The 15,259-nt window shown below is 41.1% G+C and overlaps 2 protein-coding genes across 3 annotated transcripts; one reads left to right on the top strand and one right to left on the bottom strand.

Moving 5' to 3' along the window:
• The first annotated feature begins 863 nt into the window (after positions 1–863).
• LOC118404213 lies at positions 864–14,466 on the top strand. Of its 2 annotated transcripts, none has more exons than XM_035803244.1 (4): positions 864–968; positions 1,673–1,733; positions 13,814–13,901; positions 14,212–14,466. In XM_035803244.1, the coding sequence occupies exons 1-4, from the start codon at positions 930–932 to the stop codon at positions 14,402–14,404; spliced, it is 381 nt and encodes a 126-aa protein (XP_035659137.1). In that variant the 5' UTR covers positions 864–929; the 3' UTR covers positions 14,405–14,466. The 2 variants fall into 2 exon arrangements, with proteins under 2 accessions (XP_035659137.1, XP_035659136.1); XM_035803243.1 differs by lacking the exons at positions 13,814–13,901; positions 14,212–14,466 and adding exons at positions 2,595–2,682; positions 4,179–4,500.
• Positions 6,083–8,653, bottom strand: LOC118404206. Its single transcript, XM_035803234.1, has one exon. The coding sequence runs from the start codon at positions 7,688–7,690 to the stop codon at positions 6,674–6,676; it is 1,017 nt and encodes a 338-aa protein (XP_035659127.1). The 5' UTR covers positions 7,691–8,653; the 3' UTR covers positions 6,083–6,673.
• Positions 14,467–15,259: the final 793 nt, after the last annotated feature.

Below are 15,259 nucleotides of genomic sequence, written 5' to 3'. Positions count from 1 at the left end.
TGTGTGTGTGTGTGTGTGCGGCTGTGTGTCCGTGTGTGTGCATGTGTGTGTGTTCTATCGGGCTTTATATTCAGTCAGGTTTTCATTTTTTTCCAATTCTGTCCAGTGCATTATTGTTAAACATCGTAATGGCGCATGGCCTAGTCACTCATACAGTAGGTCGGGTTCATTCACTAATAGTAGTTGGAAAAAAGGTCATACGAAGAATCGCTCGTTTCTGCGTCATTCTTATTTACCCAAGCCAGTCGGTACCGTGCTCTGTTTGCTGTTCGGGTGAATTCTCTGTTTGCTGACGTCATAGCTAACCTGAGATCGCACCTTCTGTTACAGTTTGCCTTGGGCCGAGAAAAATCAATGAATGCTTCCGACCACAGTCCTTACCGGTGCCATCTCGGACAAGCAAAGTAGTACACGGGCAGCACTATTTAATTAAAATATAACGTTTTCTTCTCAGTCAATATAGAAAATAGAAGGGAAATATTTTTTGCGAAAAAGCAAAATGTTTCCCTGTAACATTTTGTTCAAATACTCGCACATACATTATCTTGTATAAGATTAAGCTTGCCAAGTAGTAGTAGTATTGTAGTACTGTGTGTGAGTAAAAAATAACAGTACAGTATATTCAAACACAGTTCTAAGTTCTAAGTTTTCTGTGCCGGGGAAAACATAAAAACCCTTTATATCAAACACCCTATCTAACATTGTCACACCATGATTGGTTTACAGAAGTTTGTGTTGCTCTTGTAAAGGGCCAGGCTTAGGTCCTTTTCCTGTGTCATTTAGTCATTCATTATATACACATTTAAATAAAATATTGTATTGACAAGATTACGTCATGTTTAAAACTAATATTTGCGTGGCAAAAGGCCATATTGGACTTTTCCTATTCTGTAGGGATCTCTCACAGTCTTTCTCTGTCACAACCAGTCATGCAGTACCGGTATCTCCTGTTGCTGTCCACTACTTTGGTAAGTCTTCGTTGATATATATCGCACGATTGTCGCACAGTTGCAAACTCAAAGTCTTTGTTTAGTCGTGCGTATGTCGCACGAAATTCGCCTACCTAGTGGCCAAAAATGTGTCTTGTGTCTTTTCGTCTAACGTAGATCCGTCCTGAATAAAAGTTATACATGAAAATCATAAGACGTTCTACGGTGTAGGTTCTACGATGAAGATAACTTCGTGATTTCGAATAATAATACAAGAAAGAACATTGGGCACACATCATATACTAGGAGGACACTATGGATATGTCAACTCAAAACCAACCAGCTGGCCGTTCAAAAAATTGCCTGCGATTGCTGCCTGTTTAGTTAACCCATACAGTTTCAGTAATGCTTGACTAAGTAAAGGTAAAATAAAATATTTGAATGTCTAGATATCTGAAAAAAATGGGTGCCAACGGAGCTTTAAACTTGGATGATTAGATTTGCATTTGTTGTCTTCCTTCAACTCTCTCTCTCTCTCTCTCTCACACACACACACACACACACTCTCTCTCTCTCCCTCTCTCTCTTTCTTTGAACTCTCTCTCTTTCTCTACCTATCTCGCCCTCTCTCTCTTGGGGAATTGGGCTTTTCTCCTGTCAAAAATCTGTTTCTCAGTTTGTACGTTTGTTTGCTTATTTCTTTTTATCTTATCATATCTGTAAAAAAAATTATCCTGGCACAGGTTGCAGTCTGGCTGTCCGTCGGAGTTACAGATGCAGCTATTGGACAATGGCCTCTGAACGGTAAGGCAAGCTGTTTAAATAAACCCTAAAATGTCACAATCAAACACATCGATTGTCGTCATCAGGCAGTATAGATTATGAGTAAAGTTTAACTCTAATTTTAAATAACTACATAATTGGTTCGTTACGCCATCTGGTGGTTTAATCTTGAGTTACATTACTGAAGTTTATCAGTACCTATATAATAAAATTATCTGACGTGAGAAACTTATATGGAGTAATACTTAGATCATCGTTTCATGCTGATTGGTAAAATAAAGACCATCGCTTAAAACAATGTGCACTACCATCCAGGGTTCCAGTCAGCTTCCGTCCCTCCGTCCTTTGGCGGAATTTTGCACTTGGGGACATAGAAATATTCCTATTCCTCTGATGGACAAAAATTAGCATGTAAAGATATTTAAGAAAATAAAAGTTTGCAAAGATAACCAGGGAGTCAGTACAGATGACATTGAACCATGCTGAGTCTACTTTAACAGCAAAACTTGCCCCTCAAAATACAGGAACTAGCTTTTCTGAGGGTCTACATTTAAAAAAAAATCAGGACCCCCTAGGATTGTTACATCTTCCGCGCTCGACATGATTTCCATTCGAAATCCAGAGGAAGAAAATTTCAGGCTGTCTGGAACACTGCCCTGATCCCTTATTAAATACGCCTCAGCCAGAGCACAGCTAGAGCTTGACCATACACTTCAAGCTTAAGTGACTGGGCGTGCCAATTGACGTTTTAATTATCGTTTTCGAGAGAGGAATTAGCATAGCCGTAACAGGACTAGTGCAGGAAGGCCAAAAATTGTTGCAATGCACCTCCGTTCCGCTAGGGTACTGATAGACAGAACTGTAACTGTACTGTGTTGCCAGGTGGCCCGTGTCCGTATGACGAAACCGACGTCGACCTGTGCGGCCTGGGGTGCTGGTGTGAGGACGATTACTCGTACTGCTCAACCCCGTACGTAAATAGTCTATTGGCGTTTGAGATAAAAAAATAAACCATTCTTAACTTTTCTTTAATATCGTAAAATATATCCTGAATGTCTTAAAAAGAAACAGACTAAGCGGCATGTAAATATTTTTCAATATTTTATTTTTTTGAAATAAAATGTAAGGGTGTCAGAATAAATACGTTATTCCTCCATGGTCAGGATTACCGTTGTCTTGTTGTGTTTTGATCCTGACAGTTACCACTTCTAGCATTATGGCCATAATAACAAGCGAATAACATCACTGACTCTGAGACAAAACTTCGTGAGTCGTTTTGTAATTGGTCAAGAAGGGTCAGCTGGTTGGTTTAACCCTATTCAGACCGGGGGGGGGGCTTTTGAGGCCCGCGCTAACTTCGATGCCCTATAACGCCAGAACGCCTTACGCTAAAGCCACCAAATTTGGTGAGTTTTCCTAAAATATTGTTGGCAACAATTTTACGAAGTTTTACAAATTTTCCATTTTTTCGTGTTGCCATGGCAACCGTTTGCTGATAGGCAGTTTTGCCAAAAATCACAATTTTTGGTTCTAACAATGTATTTTTCACATTTATTTGCTATATTACTGCTATTTTGTTACATAAATAAAATCTTATATTATTTAGCATATCTTTCATAATTATGTATGCATAAATTATGCTAATTTGATGACGTCATCAGCCCAAAATCCAAGATGGCGGACCGTATGGCCAGATCAAGAATAACAAGCTAATTATCCCTTAAAATTTGTAACTACCTGGTATTTTTTCATCAAAAACATCTAAATGAATGAATTTAGTCTATTTTCATTGCCCTTTGTGATAATTTGTTGCAAAAAAAGAACTTTTAAAAATTCAAGGTAGTTGATATAATATGGCGGAGCCTAACTCGTATCTTAGATGTGCATGACGTCATCATATGACGTCATTATGAGGTCATTGATGTTGCTATTGGCAATACAAGTCATAATAAACATTATTATTCTGTTATCTGCACTTGTTGTTACATTTTTGTAGTATAACTTGAAGCATTCTGAGAATACCCTTTTTTCATGGGTCCGGCCAATATAATCAGATTGATGACGTCATAATTACGTCATTTAACGTCAACGTAACGTCAAACGTCAAATACTCGTCAGATATTATGTCGATATCATGTCCTAAAAATTTGGTGGCCCTACGGCACGTCGTTCGAGAGTTAGAGGACTTAGAAGTGGAGGGCCTCAAAAGCCCCCCCCCCCCGGTCCAGGGATGACCAAAAAAGCCCGGTCTGAATAGGGTTAAAGATGGCTGACCCATGACATCATAAATCAATATGGCGGCGCCCATGGACACAAGATCAAAACAGAATAAAATGTAGCATTCATTGAAGATGTATTTATGTATGGGCTAACATAAGGACTCCAGAAACAAAATGGAGTCCTCAATGTGTATAATAAGAAGATGATTGTGATATAAATAAAATCCTTTTTTTTTAATATTTCCAGCCCGCCGTGTTTTGACCCGTCATGTCACCGCTGTTGGCCTGAGCTGAATAATTTCTGCTGTGTGAAGGAGTGGAGCGGTATGACATGTGGGTTTGTGGGGGTCACCGCTGCTGGGAGCAATACCCCCTGTCCGCTAGACATGGACTCGCCCGGGATCGTTGCGGCCAGCCCTCTGCAGCTGCCCACTGGGAAATAAATAATCTCTTCGTAGTTCACTAGCCTTGACTAGTAGAACCGAGAATTTGAAGGAATTAAAAGCTTTCAACACCAACAAAATATGGACAACGTTATGATGTTATGTTCTGAGAGAAAACGCCAAAAATAAGGACAATGTTATTTAATATGTTGTTGACTACCCATCGTAGTCTACCACTGTAGTAGAAGACTACATATTTTTCTGGGTGAAGCAGAAATGGAGTGTAGTCTACTACTGTAGTCTATTGTAGTACTACTGTAGTACTACTGTAGTAGTACAGTTCAGCGGAGGTTCTATGAATATTCGAATAGGGTGTAAACAGAAACTGCAGTAGATTACACTTCGAAGGCCATTTAGTACTTTTATCTGTAAAAACGAGTTTTCAGGCTCTTTTCCTAGGTGCATCGGAAAAGAACATACTACTTTTTCACATATACACAACGTGTTGAACTTTCTGCTCAAAGGTCATAACAGGTCACATTAGGTCACTACAGTTTCTCGGCAATCAGGGAACAGCAGGTGTCGTGCTAGGCTCCCTGTCAGTGAGTGTAAACCGGACGCGAATCTGTAGTCTACTACAGTAGTAGACTACGATGTGTGTAGTACTACAGATTCAAGAAACAAATATAGATTGGGCCTAAGGGAAACTGCAAAATAACGAAATATAAAGGTTTCAGTGAGAACAAAAGACATGCAAACAAGTGCTTCTAAAAAAAGCTGTGTTTTGGCTTGTAGTAAGGATATCGTCAGGAAAAAGTACATCGGTGCTTCGCCGGCGCTCATCAATAAACATGAGAATTACATCAAAATAAGCAGAGACAACCCAAACAAGTGCTTTAAAAAAAGCTGGCATTTTACCAAGGTTTGCTTGACTGTGTGAACGTTTTTTCTAGTTATTATAATGTAATATAAATAGAAACAGAGTAACTAAACCTGATATGGTCGCATGGAGAGATTCACAAATATGCAAATGAGGCATGTACAGGAATATAAAAATGAATATGTTAAGTGAAATGTTTTGTCAAACAGTATGCAATTTTTTTCGAGAAAATCAGTTTCTTCTTGTGTAGTTATGTGAAAATGTAAATAGTGACCCGCCAATATTATCTTTTGCTATTTTTCGTGTAACGCTTTGAGCTCGCGAAACTCGCGTTTTACTAAAATCAGGTTAGCGTTTTGCTGCGGTCATACGATCATGACGTCATCATCTCAGAACGTTTCGCTGACGTCATTGCCTACTTATATATCCACAATGTGGATTCCACATACAATGCATAAGCCTAATTAGGCATTTATTTCATGTTTATGAATAGCTAATGCAAAACTGTTATGTGAGATAATTCAATCAACTATATCTTACACCAATGGATCTGAAATATCGCCATACGAGCGTTTCATTCATTCGATGTAACCAGTTAAGAGGCTTTCAGTACCGACCACAATTGGTAACGAATGCGTAAAAATGGAGGTTTAAAAGTTGAGTGGGATGTACTGTTGTTCCCCTAAGCCGTAAGACCAGTCCACCAGAGAGAGAATTGGGAAGGGCATTTGGAAGGGCCTTTGGAAGGGCTGGGTTAACTTTGAAAAATTGAACCATTGGTTGACTGAAGGAAGAAACGGGGCACAGTGTTTTGGCGCCAGATGGCGCCAAAACAAAAAAGATACAAGACAAGGGACTAACTTTAGTTCATTTATTCCAATTTCCACCCCTGTATGACGATAGTATAATACATCAAGAGCACTAAAGAGAATGACTAAAATTTAGATGCTGTCAGAAAACTAATGTAATTATGTATTTTTTTTAAATTCTACATGAGGTTTATAAACCATCATATAAACAAAGAGTAACATAGAAGTAAAGCACCTAGAGCTCAAACGTTACAAAATCATCTGGAACCAAGGCCGCTGAAAAATGGCTGCTAGAAGGCAAAATTACAAGCTAGTCTCAGCCTAGTTCTCGTAACTCTCGCGAGAACTAGGTCACTCCGTGAGCAAGATGGACTGATCGCTGTCGAAAAGGTACGTGTGTTTACCTTTAAAAAGTAGTAATGCTTGATAAAAATTCTATTAACTGTGTACAATCTTTACCCAGGAAAATGAGGACAGCTTATATCTCATCATCATCATTGCGGGCTTATATCTAACACTTAGTAGCGTTACGTAAACGAGTAGTTTATCAAAAGGTCATTGCCACCTAAGGCTGAATTGGGACATTTCTAATGATCGACATAAAACAGTTATCTTACATGACTTTGTATTCTATGTGTAAACTTGCAAACACCAGGACATTTTGACTACTTTAAAACCCAATTTCGAAATCGGTTAAACCATACACCATGTTTTGCTGAACTCTGTTCCATTTCGTGAACATATGTGTTACCTGCTCAACATTTTCTACGCCAAAGCCAATCACTATCTGCATAGCACCTTCATTTGCATCGATGGCATCAATATAGTAGGGAACTCCTGGTGGAACGGTCGCGACTAGAGCATTGCATAGCTGTGAACCAACTGCAGAGGTCTCCGCGTAGATGGGGGCGATTTTTCGGGAGAAGGTGGTGCTCTGGTACTCTTCATAACAAAGCCGACTGCACCCGTAGCCGACGATCCTGTATTCTCTCTTCTGACCAGTGCCATCGATACTCTCGACGGCAACAAGGCCGATGGAACCAGGTTGGTTGATCCAGCTCTTCAGAAAGACTGGCCGTGACACACCAGAAACTTTTTGGTCAAAGGCACAGAGGTCGTCAAAGTTCACTTTGTCAACTGAAGTCAGCGTTACGCGATCTCCTGCATTGCTGATGACATGGTCATCGGTACGACCAACTCCGCGGAACCGGATTGTTTGCCACGAACTCTTGAAACCGGATTTCTCGTAGTTACTTCGCTGAGCGGCAACGCTCTCCAGAACCAGGTTTCTGTCCCCGATCTTCTTCAAAACTTCTTGCCACATCCTGTAGCCATACCCCTTTCCCCGGAAGGGCGGTTTGACTATGTACTGGGTGATGGAAGCAAGATCTTCCCCGAATTTTATGGTACCAATCGCTCCGATCGGAACGCCGTCCAGTTCCGCCAAGTAGTAACCGGTTGGGTCCTGATTATAGTAGGTTTCTGCATCGTAGACACCTGGGCGCCACCCCTCAGCTACTGCCCACTCGAACAACAGCGAAAATTCTGATAGAGAAGTCATCGGACGGACACGGAAATTTTCCGGTTTAGCCGGGCCTTGTTGTTGCTGGTCCATCGCTTGTACTTTTACCGACAGAGCTATATGCGTTCCTGGACTGATGGATATCAAAAGAGATGATGATATCATTAACAAAAAAAATCATATCATTTAAAGGATTCGTTCGTATTTTGACTGATTAGTCAATGAGGTACTTTTAAAGGTCCTAATAAAAGTTGCTTTGAAATATTTGTTTTGCATGTACATTTTAAGAAAATTCCGGTTTTCAAAAACTAATACCGTTGAAGGTATTATTGCTAGCGCGTCTTCCTAGTAGAAGAAGCACTTAAAACGGTTAAAAAGGAAAGTTTTATTTTTCATACAGTTTTAACTACTTGTACGTGACACTTTAATATACATTTGCCCAACAAGCTACTGTAACCATGGGAAACATTAGCAAACATTAGATCTCCGATGAAAGTGTCCTGTAACCATGGGAGACGTTAGCAAACATTAGATCTCCGATGAAAGTGTCCTGTAACCATGGAGAAAGTTAGCAAACATTAGATCTCCGATGAAAGTGTCCTGTAACCATGGAGAAAGTTAGCAAACATTAGATCTCCGATGAAAGTGTCCTGTAACCATGGAGAAAGTTAGCAAACATTAGATCTCCCATGAAAGTGTCCTGTAACCATATTAGCAAACATTAGATCTCCGATGAAAGTGTCCTGTAACCATGGGAGACATGAGCAAACATTAGATCTCCGATCAAAGTGTCCTGTAACCATGGGAAAAGTTAGATCTCTTAGTGCTGTTTTGAAAAACAATAAATGTAGGTCACCCCACGGATAAAGGTGAACTATCGTCATAGGTAACCCCAACATGCATAGTGCACAACGCCTATTAAACATAGGCCTCACGCATAGGCTTGCTTAGACGGTTAATTTATAACCAAGACATGTTGTCCTCTACTGCCGTGTTGAACTCTGACCTCTAGGGTCACTTCTTGTCAATTTACCAACAGATACCTTTACACAATGGACTTTGTAAACAGAATTCTAAAAGTGCCTTTATAATGGAGAAAACATTGTCAAAGTTCTACTATTGCTATTAAGTAAAAAAGGGACAATTTTAATGTTATACGCCTTTAAAACATAGGTGGTGACCTTTTCACCCCTTTTCACTGCCTGTAAACACCAAAACAAATAACTTCTAAGGCCTACTGCAACCACAAATGTCACTAAATTTTTTTTTTTCAGCACAATATAGAGGCTACAATCCCCCCTCCCCAGGATTGTCGCGCCGTAGGTCAGCAATATTTCGCCGCTAAATAGTAACTTTTCTGCCGCCGCCTCTGTACAGAGTTGTCAGCCTTCTAAACTTAGAATTAAGCATAAAGCGTTGCAGACCTTTCTGAATTTAGCGTAAATCGTTGCTGGCCTTCGTGAATTTAGCGTAAAGCGTTGTCACGACCCCTTATTGTCACATCATCAAATATAAGGACAGTCCATCCAGGCGTTCTCCAGAAGGTTATATTGCTATCAAACATCTCGTGTTATAAAGAGTCAAAGTCCAAATAAACAGGTCGTCTTACCTGGAAAAAAAACTTGAGCTCCAGCCTCGCAAATAAAAAGGCAACCCGTCAAGGCCACAAGGTGACTGCCTTCGACGCGTTAAAAGACAGAATGAATACGAAAAACCAAGATATTTAGGGGTTAGCCACAAAATATTAGAAAACAAAATATATCCTGTCGGTGTATTGCCTTCTCACGCCCACTTTGAAACGCCACTCTGCGGAGGTCAAATAACTGCAGCCAGGTCACACTATAAGTTGCGTGATGGGGCGCATTTATACATGGACGGGAAAACCTTCACAATACAAACCATACAGTCTCAGAGTCGACGCCTTAATTTTTGACCATGCAGCACAGGTTATATCTGGCTGCCTCTCAAATAAGGCTTTCTACTCAGCCTTCAGCAAATCGACCTTGGGGGACATGCATAAATACTGTGCTCTGCTACCACAAGAGGTCATGCATAAATACTGTACATGTACTATGTACACTGCTACCACAAGAGGTCTACATAGGGTTCGCGGAAAAGGTTATACAGGCACAGGCAAGCCTGACAGGCTACCCAATTTGGACCCCCAGGGTAAGCATGGGGTTTTGGCCCCCAATGGAAATTATCAAAGCTATAACTAGGTAACTGACAATTCCAGCTCAGGGTGCAACGGACAGAAGGCAACAGTTTGGTCATATTTATGGGGCTGGGATGGTTCACAGCAATGAAGGAAAATGGACACAGTACGCCTACTCTTTCCTATATGAACGGCCAGGCCTACAATTGGTGGTGCGAGAATTCAGGCGCCTTTGAACTTAGTCTGCCCGTCAGCGACATGTTCAACTCGTCTCTCCAGGAAGGGTATGTGTCCTCAGTATGGAAGATGGCTGATGTCGTACCTGTTCCGAAGGAGAAACCAGCACGTCTTGAAAAGCTCCGCCCGATATCCCTGACACCCATCTTCGCCAAGGTTTGCGAGGGTTTTGTCACGGATTGGTGTTTAAGCGACATACTACCAGCTATAGACCCCCGTCAGTATGGATCGCTCAAGGGCAAATCCACCACGCATTATCTAACCAGCTTAATGCATCACTTGGCAAGTACAACAGACAAGCCTGGCTTCTGTAAGTAGTGTAACACCCTCGTCCTGACTGCATGACTTCACACGCGCTTTTGATCGTGTGCACCACCTGACTGCAAACTCCGGGATCCTGGACCTAGGCGTCAGACGTTCCATCATTCCCTGGGTATGCGCCTAAATTCTATCGAATCGTTAACAGCGCTTACTTGTGGCGTACCGCAAGGAACCAAGTTGGGTCCCCTGGTGTTTCTCGCGCTCATAAATGACGCATCACCGGTGAGTGAAGACTCAGCCATGACTTGGAAGTATGTTTCTTTATTCAGGTTGTAACAAGACAATACACTGTGAGCACTAGGCAGCATGGCTGGTATCGTGGCCACAGACATATAAATATACAATACAAAATGAACATGTATATACAGTAATAGAATAAAATAGTTGTTGCAATAAAAGCAGGTAAAGCTAACACTTATGCCTAACTAGCTAAAATTTACTAGACAGTGGCACGGCTGGAAGAGAATCTTTTGGTAGATATCATGTACACACACAGTGCTCCTGAAAGCTGTCTATTGATGACAGGGTCATGGTCAGGTGAGCCGTGGAGCAGTAGTGAAACAGTAGGCCGTTGTCGTACAAGGCATTCAACAGTGGTGGTGAGTTTGCTACGCTGCTCAGTGTACAAGGGGCAATGTAGTAGGTAGTGTTGGACTGTTTCAGAAGAGGCCCCACAGACACATTGTTTGCTCTTGATGTTCATTTTGTGCAAGGTACTGTTCAGTTGACACCAACCCATGCGTAGCCTGGCAGCTTGGATGTTGCTCTGCCTTGGGCCGAGTCGTCGGTAAGTTTGGTGGTGCCTTGTGGTGAACAGGTGCTTTTTGCTCACTCTCTTAAAATCAGCGAGGCTACGGGCGTCTCTGACTGTCTGCGGTAGCTGGTTCCAGAGTGAAGACGTGAAGGGAATAAAACTGTTTTGAGGGTCTGTGTCCGGCAACGAGGAACATGAAGGTGAGTGTTGTTGTGTTGTTGTAGACGTGTTGTAGACTGGGCGCCTCTTGTTGACGGAGTGAGCAGCTGTAAATGTGGGGGTACAAGTCCGTTTGTCATTTTGTACATGATGGTGAGTGAGTTGAGCTGTCGTCAAAGTATGTTGAGCTGTCGTCTAAGGAAGTATGTTGATGACATGTCTTTGTCGCACGTCGGAGGCAAGGCAGTCGTTATAATTACACATGACTCCATGGTGCAAACTGACGTGGATAATCTCGTTCATTGGACAGAAGCCAACTACATGCAACTGAGCCCCTCCAAGTGCATAGTACTGCTCATATGCTTCATGCGAAACCCCCCTCCCCCACCTGTAGTGACTGTTAAGTCAACAACACTTGAAGTACAAATGTAGTTGAATTCGCGAAGATCCTAGAGGTGATCTTTCAAGCTAACCTTAAGTGGGACATCCACGTCAACATGATGGTCAGCAAAGGCAGCCGCAGGCTGTACCTGTTACGGGTATTAAAGAGACATTGTCTAGACTCTATTGACTTGGCATTAGTGTTCTGTGGATTTATAAGACCAATCTTAGAATACGCGTGTCCGGTATGGCATCCAGGAATCACTAGTGCCCAGTCTAGGGCCATAGAGAACGTACAAAAAAGAGCTTGCCGCATAATTCTTGGTTCCACCTATGTTAGTTACGACATGGCTCTAGACCAGTTGTCCCTTCCGTCTCTGTGCACAGACGGCACGAACTCTGTACAAAGTTTGGTACCTCTTTGCTGAGCTCCTCGTATTTCTCAAAATGGCTACCGCCAAACCGTGTGAGCCTACATGGCAGAAACCTCAGGTCTAAACACCAGATAACACAATTCCACTGTAGAACTGCTAGGTACAGAAAGACTACACTGCCGTACCTTGTCGACTTGTTAAACAGTTCATAGTGCCAGAGGTATAAATAAGCCTTGGATGTATACACAGTTATTTTAAGATGATTATTGTTATGTTTTATAATGTGTCGAATTGTGCACCTCTATTGCTTTTCATTTTAATTGTGAAAACATGTGTAAAGCATACTGCAATTCAGCCGAAGAAATGAAGGCTGCCATTGTATGTTATTGTTTGTCGCTCGATGCGAAATAAAACCATTCATAAACAATAAGACTGGTTGGGCCTCTGATGGAATTTCAGTGTGAAAAAAACTCGGTCAATAGACATAAGACAACAATTGATCCTCTCGATTGATTCTCGTTAAAATTCTTCTGTTACGTAGTTGTGGATCGCATGAGTTGTGTCGTATACTTAAAAGTCTTATATATATGTATACCATAAAACCCTCAAGAATTCATTATAATTCAAATGAATACAGTGACACCCCTATATAAGAGTATTGGATCCAAATACCCCCTAGCCGTTCAGAAAATGGTCTGCGATTGCTGCCTGTTTAGTTAACTCACAGTTTTAGTAATGCTTGACTAGGTACCTGAATAATGAAAATTTTGCCTTGATATCTGAAAAAAATGACTGTCAACGGAGCTGTGGATGATTATTTTAAGTAAGTAAGCAATTTGGCCGATACATGAAGTATTTGCATTTAATGCCATAGTTCACCCCCCCCCCCCCCTCTCTCTTACTCTCACTCTCGAGCTCCCCCCCCCCCCTCTATTTCTGTCTCTACCTCTCTACCTCACTCTTTCTCTCGGAGAGTGGGAATATTTTCCTGTCAAAAAGTATGATTTATTTACTTATTTATTCATTCCTTGCATCATATTTGTTCATGAATATATTTTGACACAGGTTGCATCCTGGCTGTCCGCAGGAGTTACAGATGCAGCTATTGAACAATGGCCTCTGAACGGTGAGGCAAGCTGTTAAAATGAACCCTAAAATGTTGCAATCAAACACGTCGATTTTCGTCACCCGACAGTATATCTTGTGAGCAAAGCTCAACCCTAACTACACAATGGATCCATTACGCCATCTGGCGGTTTAATATTGAATTACCGAATTGAAGTTTACCAACGCCTATCTGACTTGAGGAACTTATATGAAGCAATGCTTAGATCATCGTATCGTGCTGATTTGTGCACCAAGTTGGGTTCAAACCCCAGTATTTTTAGCCTTACCATATTCACTTATCAAACACGCCTAAAACATAAATTTGATGGTACTTGATGTCATTATTACTAGTATTTGATTGTATTAACGCTTTGTTGGTTTTTTCATTGTGTATATGTATATGTGGTCACAATATATATCACCTTAGTTAGCTGCATAGCGTCCGCATTTTATTGTCCATGTTGCAATTCGAATGAAGTCAAATAGAGAACATTATTGACTGAGCGTGCTAAAATGTTTCAAAAAGCGACGGTCAGTTACGAGAGAGAAATTAGCATAGCCGTAACAGTACTAGTATACAGATAGGTCTGAATTGATGCCACGCACATCCGCCCCGCTAGGGTACCTACACATTGACAAAATCTGTGTTCCTTTCCAAGTGCAAGAGGAGGCGGTCGTTTACGAGAAAGAAATAATCATAGCCGTAACATGATTAGTACAGGAAGAATCGATGCAATACACCTCTGTACCGCTAGGGTGTGTGACAATGAAGACAGAACTGGATCTGTTTGATTTTCCAGGTGGCCCGTGTCCGTATGACGAAAGTGACGTGGGTCCGTGCGGACTGGGGTGCTGGTGTGAGGACGACTTCTCATACTGCTCAACACCGTACGTAAAGTTTAGTTTATTCAAGTTTGAGAGGAAAAACTGGCGTTGTAATCTTTTTGATGTGGTAAAATATATCTGGAATGTCTTTAGGAGAAACGGATTGAGTGCATGCGAATATTTTTCAATATTTAAAATCTATGAACTCATCACATATCAGAGGGTCAGAATAACAATTTTATTCCTCTATGGTCAGGGTGAGAAGTTAATTGTAAACTAAGGTTCTTTCAATGTGAAACGAATCATTAGATTAAATTTCCCAATATATGTAATAAGAAAATAACTATGATATCATTATCTTTCAAATTTCCAGCCCGCCGTGTTTTGACCCGTCATGTCATCGCTGCTGGCCTGAGCTAAATAACTTCTGCTGTATGAAGGAGTGGAGCGGTATGACCTGTGGGTTCGTGGGGTTCGTCGAAGGGAGCTGGACCCCCTGTCCGCTCGACATGGACTCGCCCGGGATCGTAGCGGCCAGTCCTCTGCAGCTGCCCACTGGGAAATAAATGGAGATTTCTTCCTAGTTCGCTAGCCTTGACTAGTAGAACCGAGAATTTGAAATGAAATAAAAGCTTTCAACACCAACAAAATACGGAGAATGTTATGATGCTATGATCTGAAATAAAATCGCCAAAAAAATCGCAAAATAAGAATTGCATTCACAGTAACGTCGTATTCAAGCTAAGAGTTTATGTTAGTGGCGCCACTAAAAAATATAATGACATCTTTATTTACACGACAAAAGTACCGCGACTTTGGTAAGGTGTATAACAACTACTTATAGTATAATTACTAAACTGACATAACGTTTTAAAATATGTACGTATGGATAAGTCAACATATTGGGTCTAGCATGCCATTTACACTGTTAGTTCTATTGTATAAACATTATTGGATATATTTGCCTACTTGTACAAAGTAAGGGTTTTCACCTAATAGAATGTAGTTGAATTTATCTATCGAACGGAAAGCTTAAGTGGCAATTTCTTCAGAGCAAGCGGAAAGAAATGTGAACAGCTCTGTCGGTTTATATCTATATCGTGAACAATCCATAAGAAAGTGACGTTCGTCTTCTATCTCATTTGGGTAGAATTGACAAAACCTCTGGTCATGGGGAATATTAGTATATCTTCCGGTATATATATTCACTTTGTGACTATAGATTCTTATCTAAAATACATACAAACGGGTATGGGATCGTCATCATCAATATGTCTATGACAGTACGTATAGAAGTAAAACGATTATGAAACGATAATATAATGCCAATAAGACATAAAAAAAGTCAATATCCTATTCTGCGAAAGGGATACAGGCACCTTCAGTTCAATAGCGAATCGCTAGGAGAGAATGGCACTCCG

The sequence above is a fragment of the Branchiostoma floridae genome, chromosome 17 (genome assembly GCF_000003815.2).
Source record: "Branchiostoma floridae strain S238N-H82 chromosome 17, Bfl_VNyyK, whole genome shotgun sequence".
Lineage (NCBI taxonomy): Eukaryota > Metazoa > Chordata > Leptocardii > Amphioxiformes > Branchiostomatidae > Branchiostoma > Branchiostoma floridae.
Note: the sequence above shows the minus strand (reverse complement) of the source record. Positions and strands in the feature narration are given on the sequence as shown.

Coding starts and splice junctions, on each gene's coding strand:
- LOC118404206 (XM_035803234.1), bottom strand. CDS start 7,690: ATGATATCATCATCTCTTTTGATATCCATCAGTCCAGGAACGCATATA.
- LOC118404213 (XM_035803243.1), top strand. CDS start 930: ATGCAGTACCGGTATCTCCTGTTGCTGTCCACTACTTTG. Junction 1,734..2,594: donor TGGACAATGGCCTCTGAACG/GTAAGGCAAGCT, acceptor CTGTGTTGCCAG/GTGGCCCGTGTCCGTATGAC. Junction 2,683..4,178: donor TACTCGTACTGCTCAACCCC/GTACGTAAATAG, acceptor TAATATTTCCAG/CCCGCCGTGTTTTGACCCGT.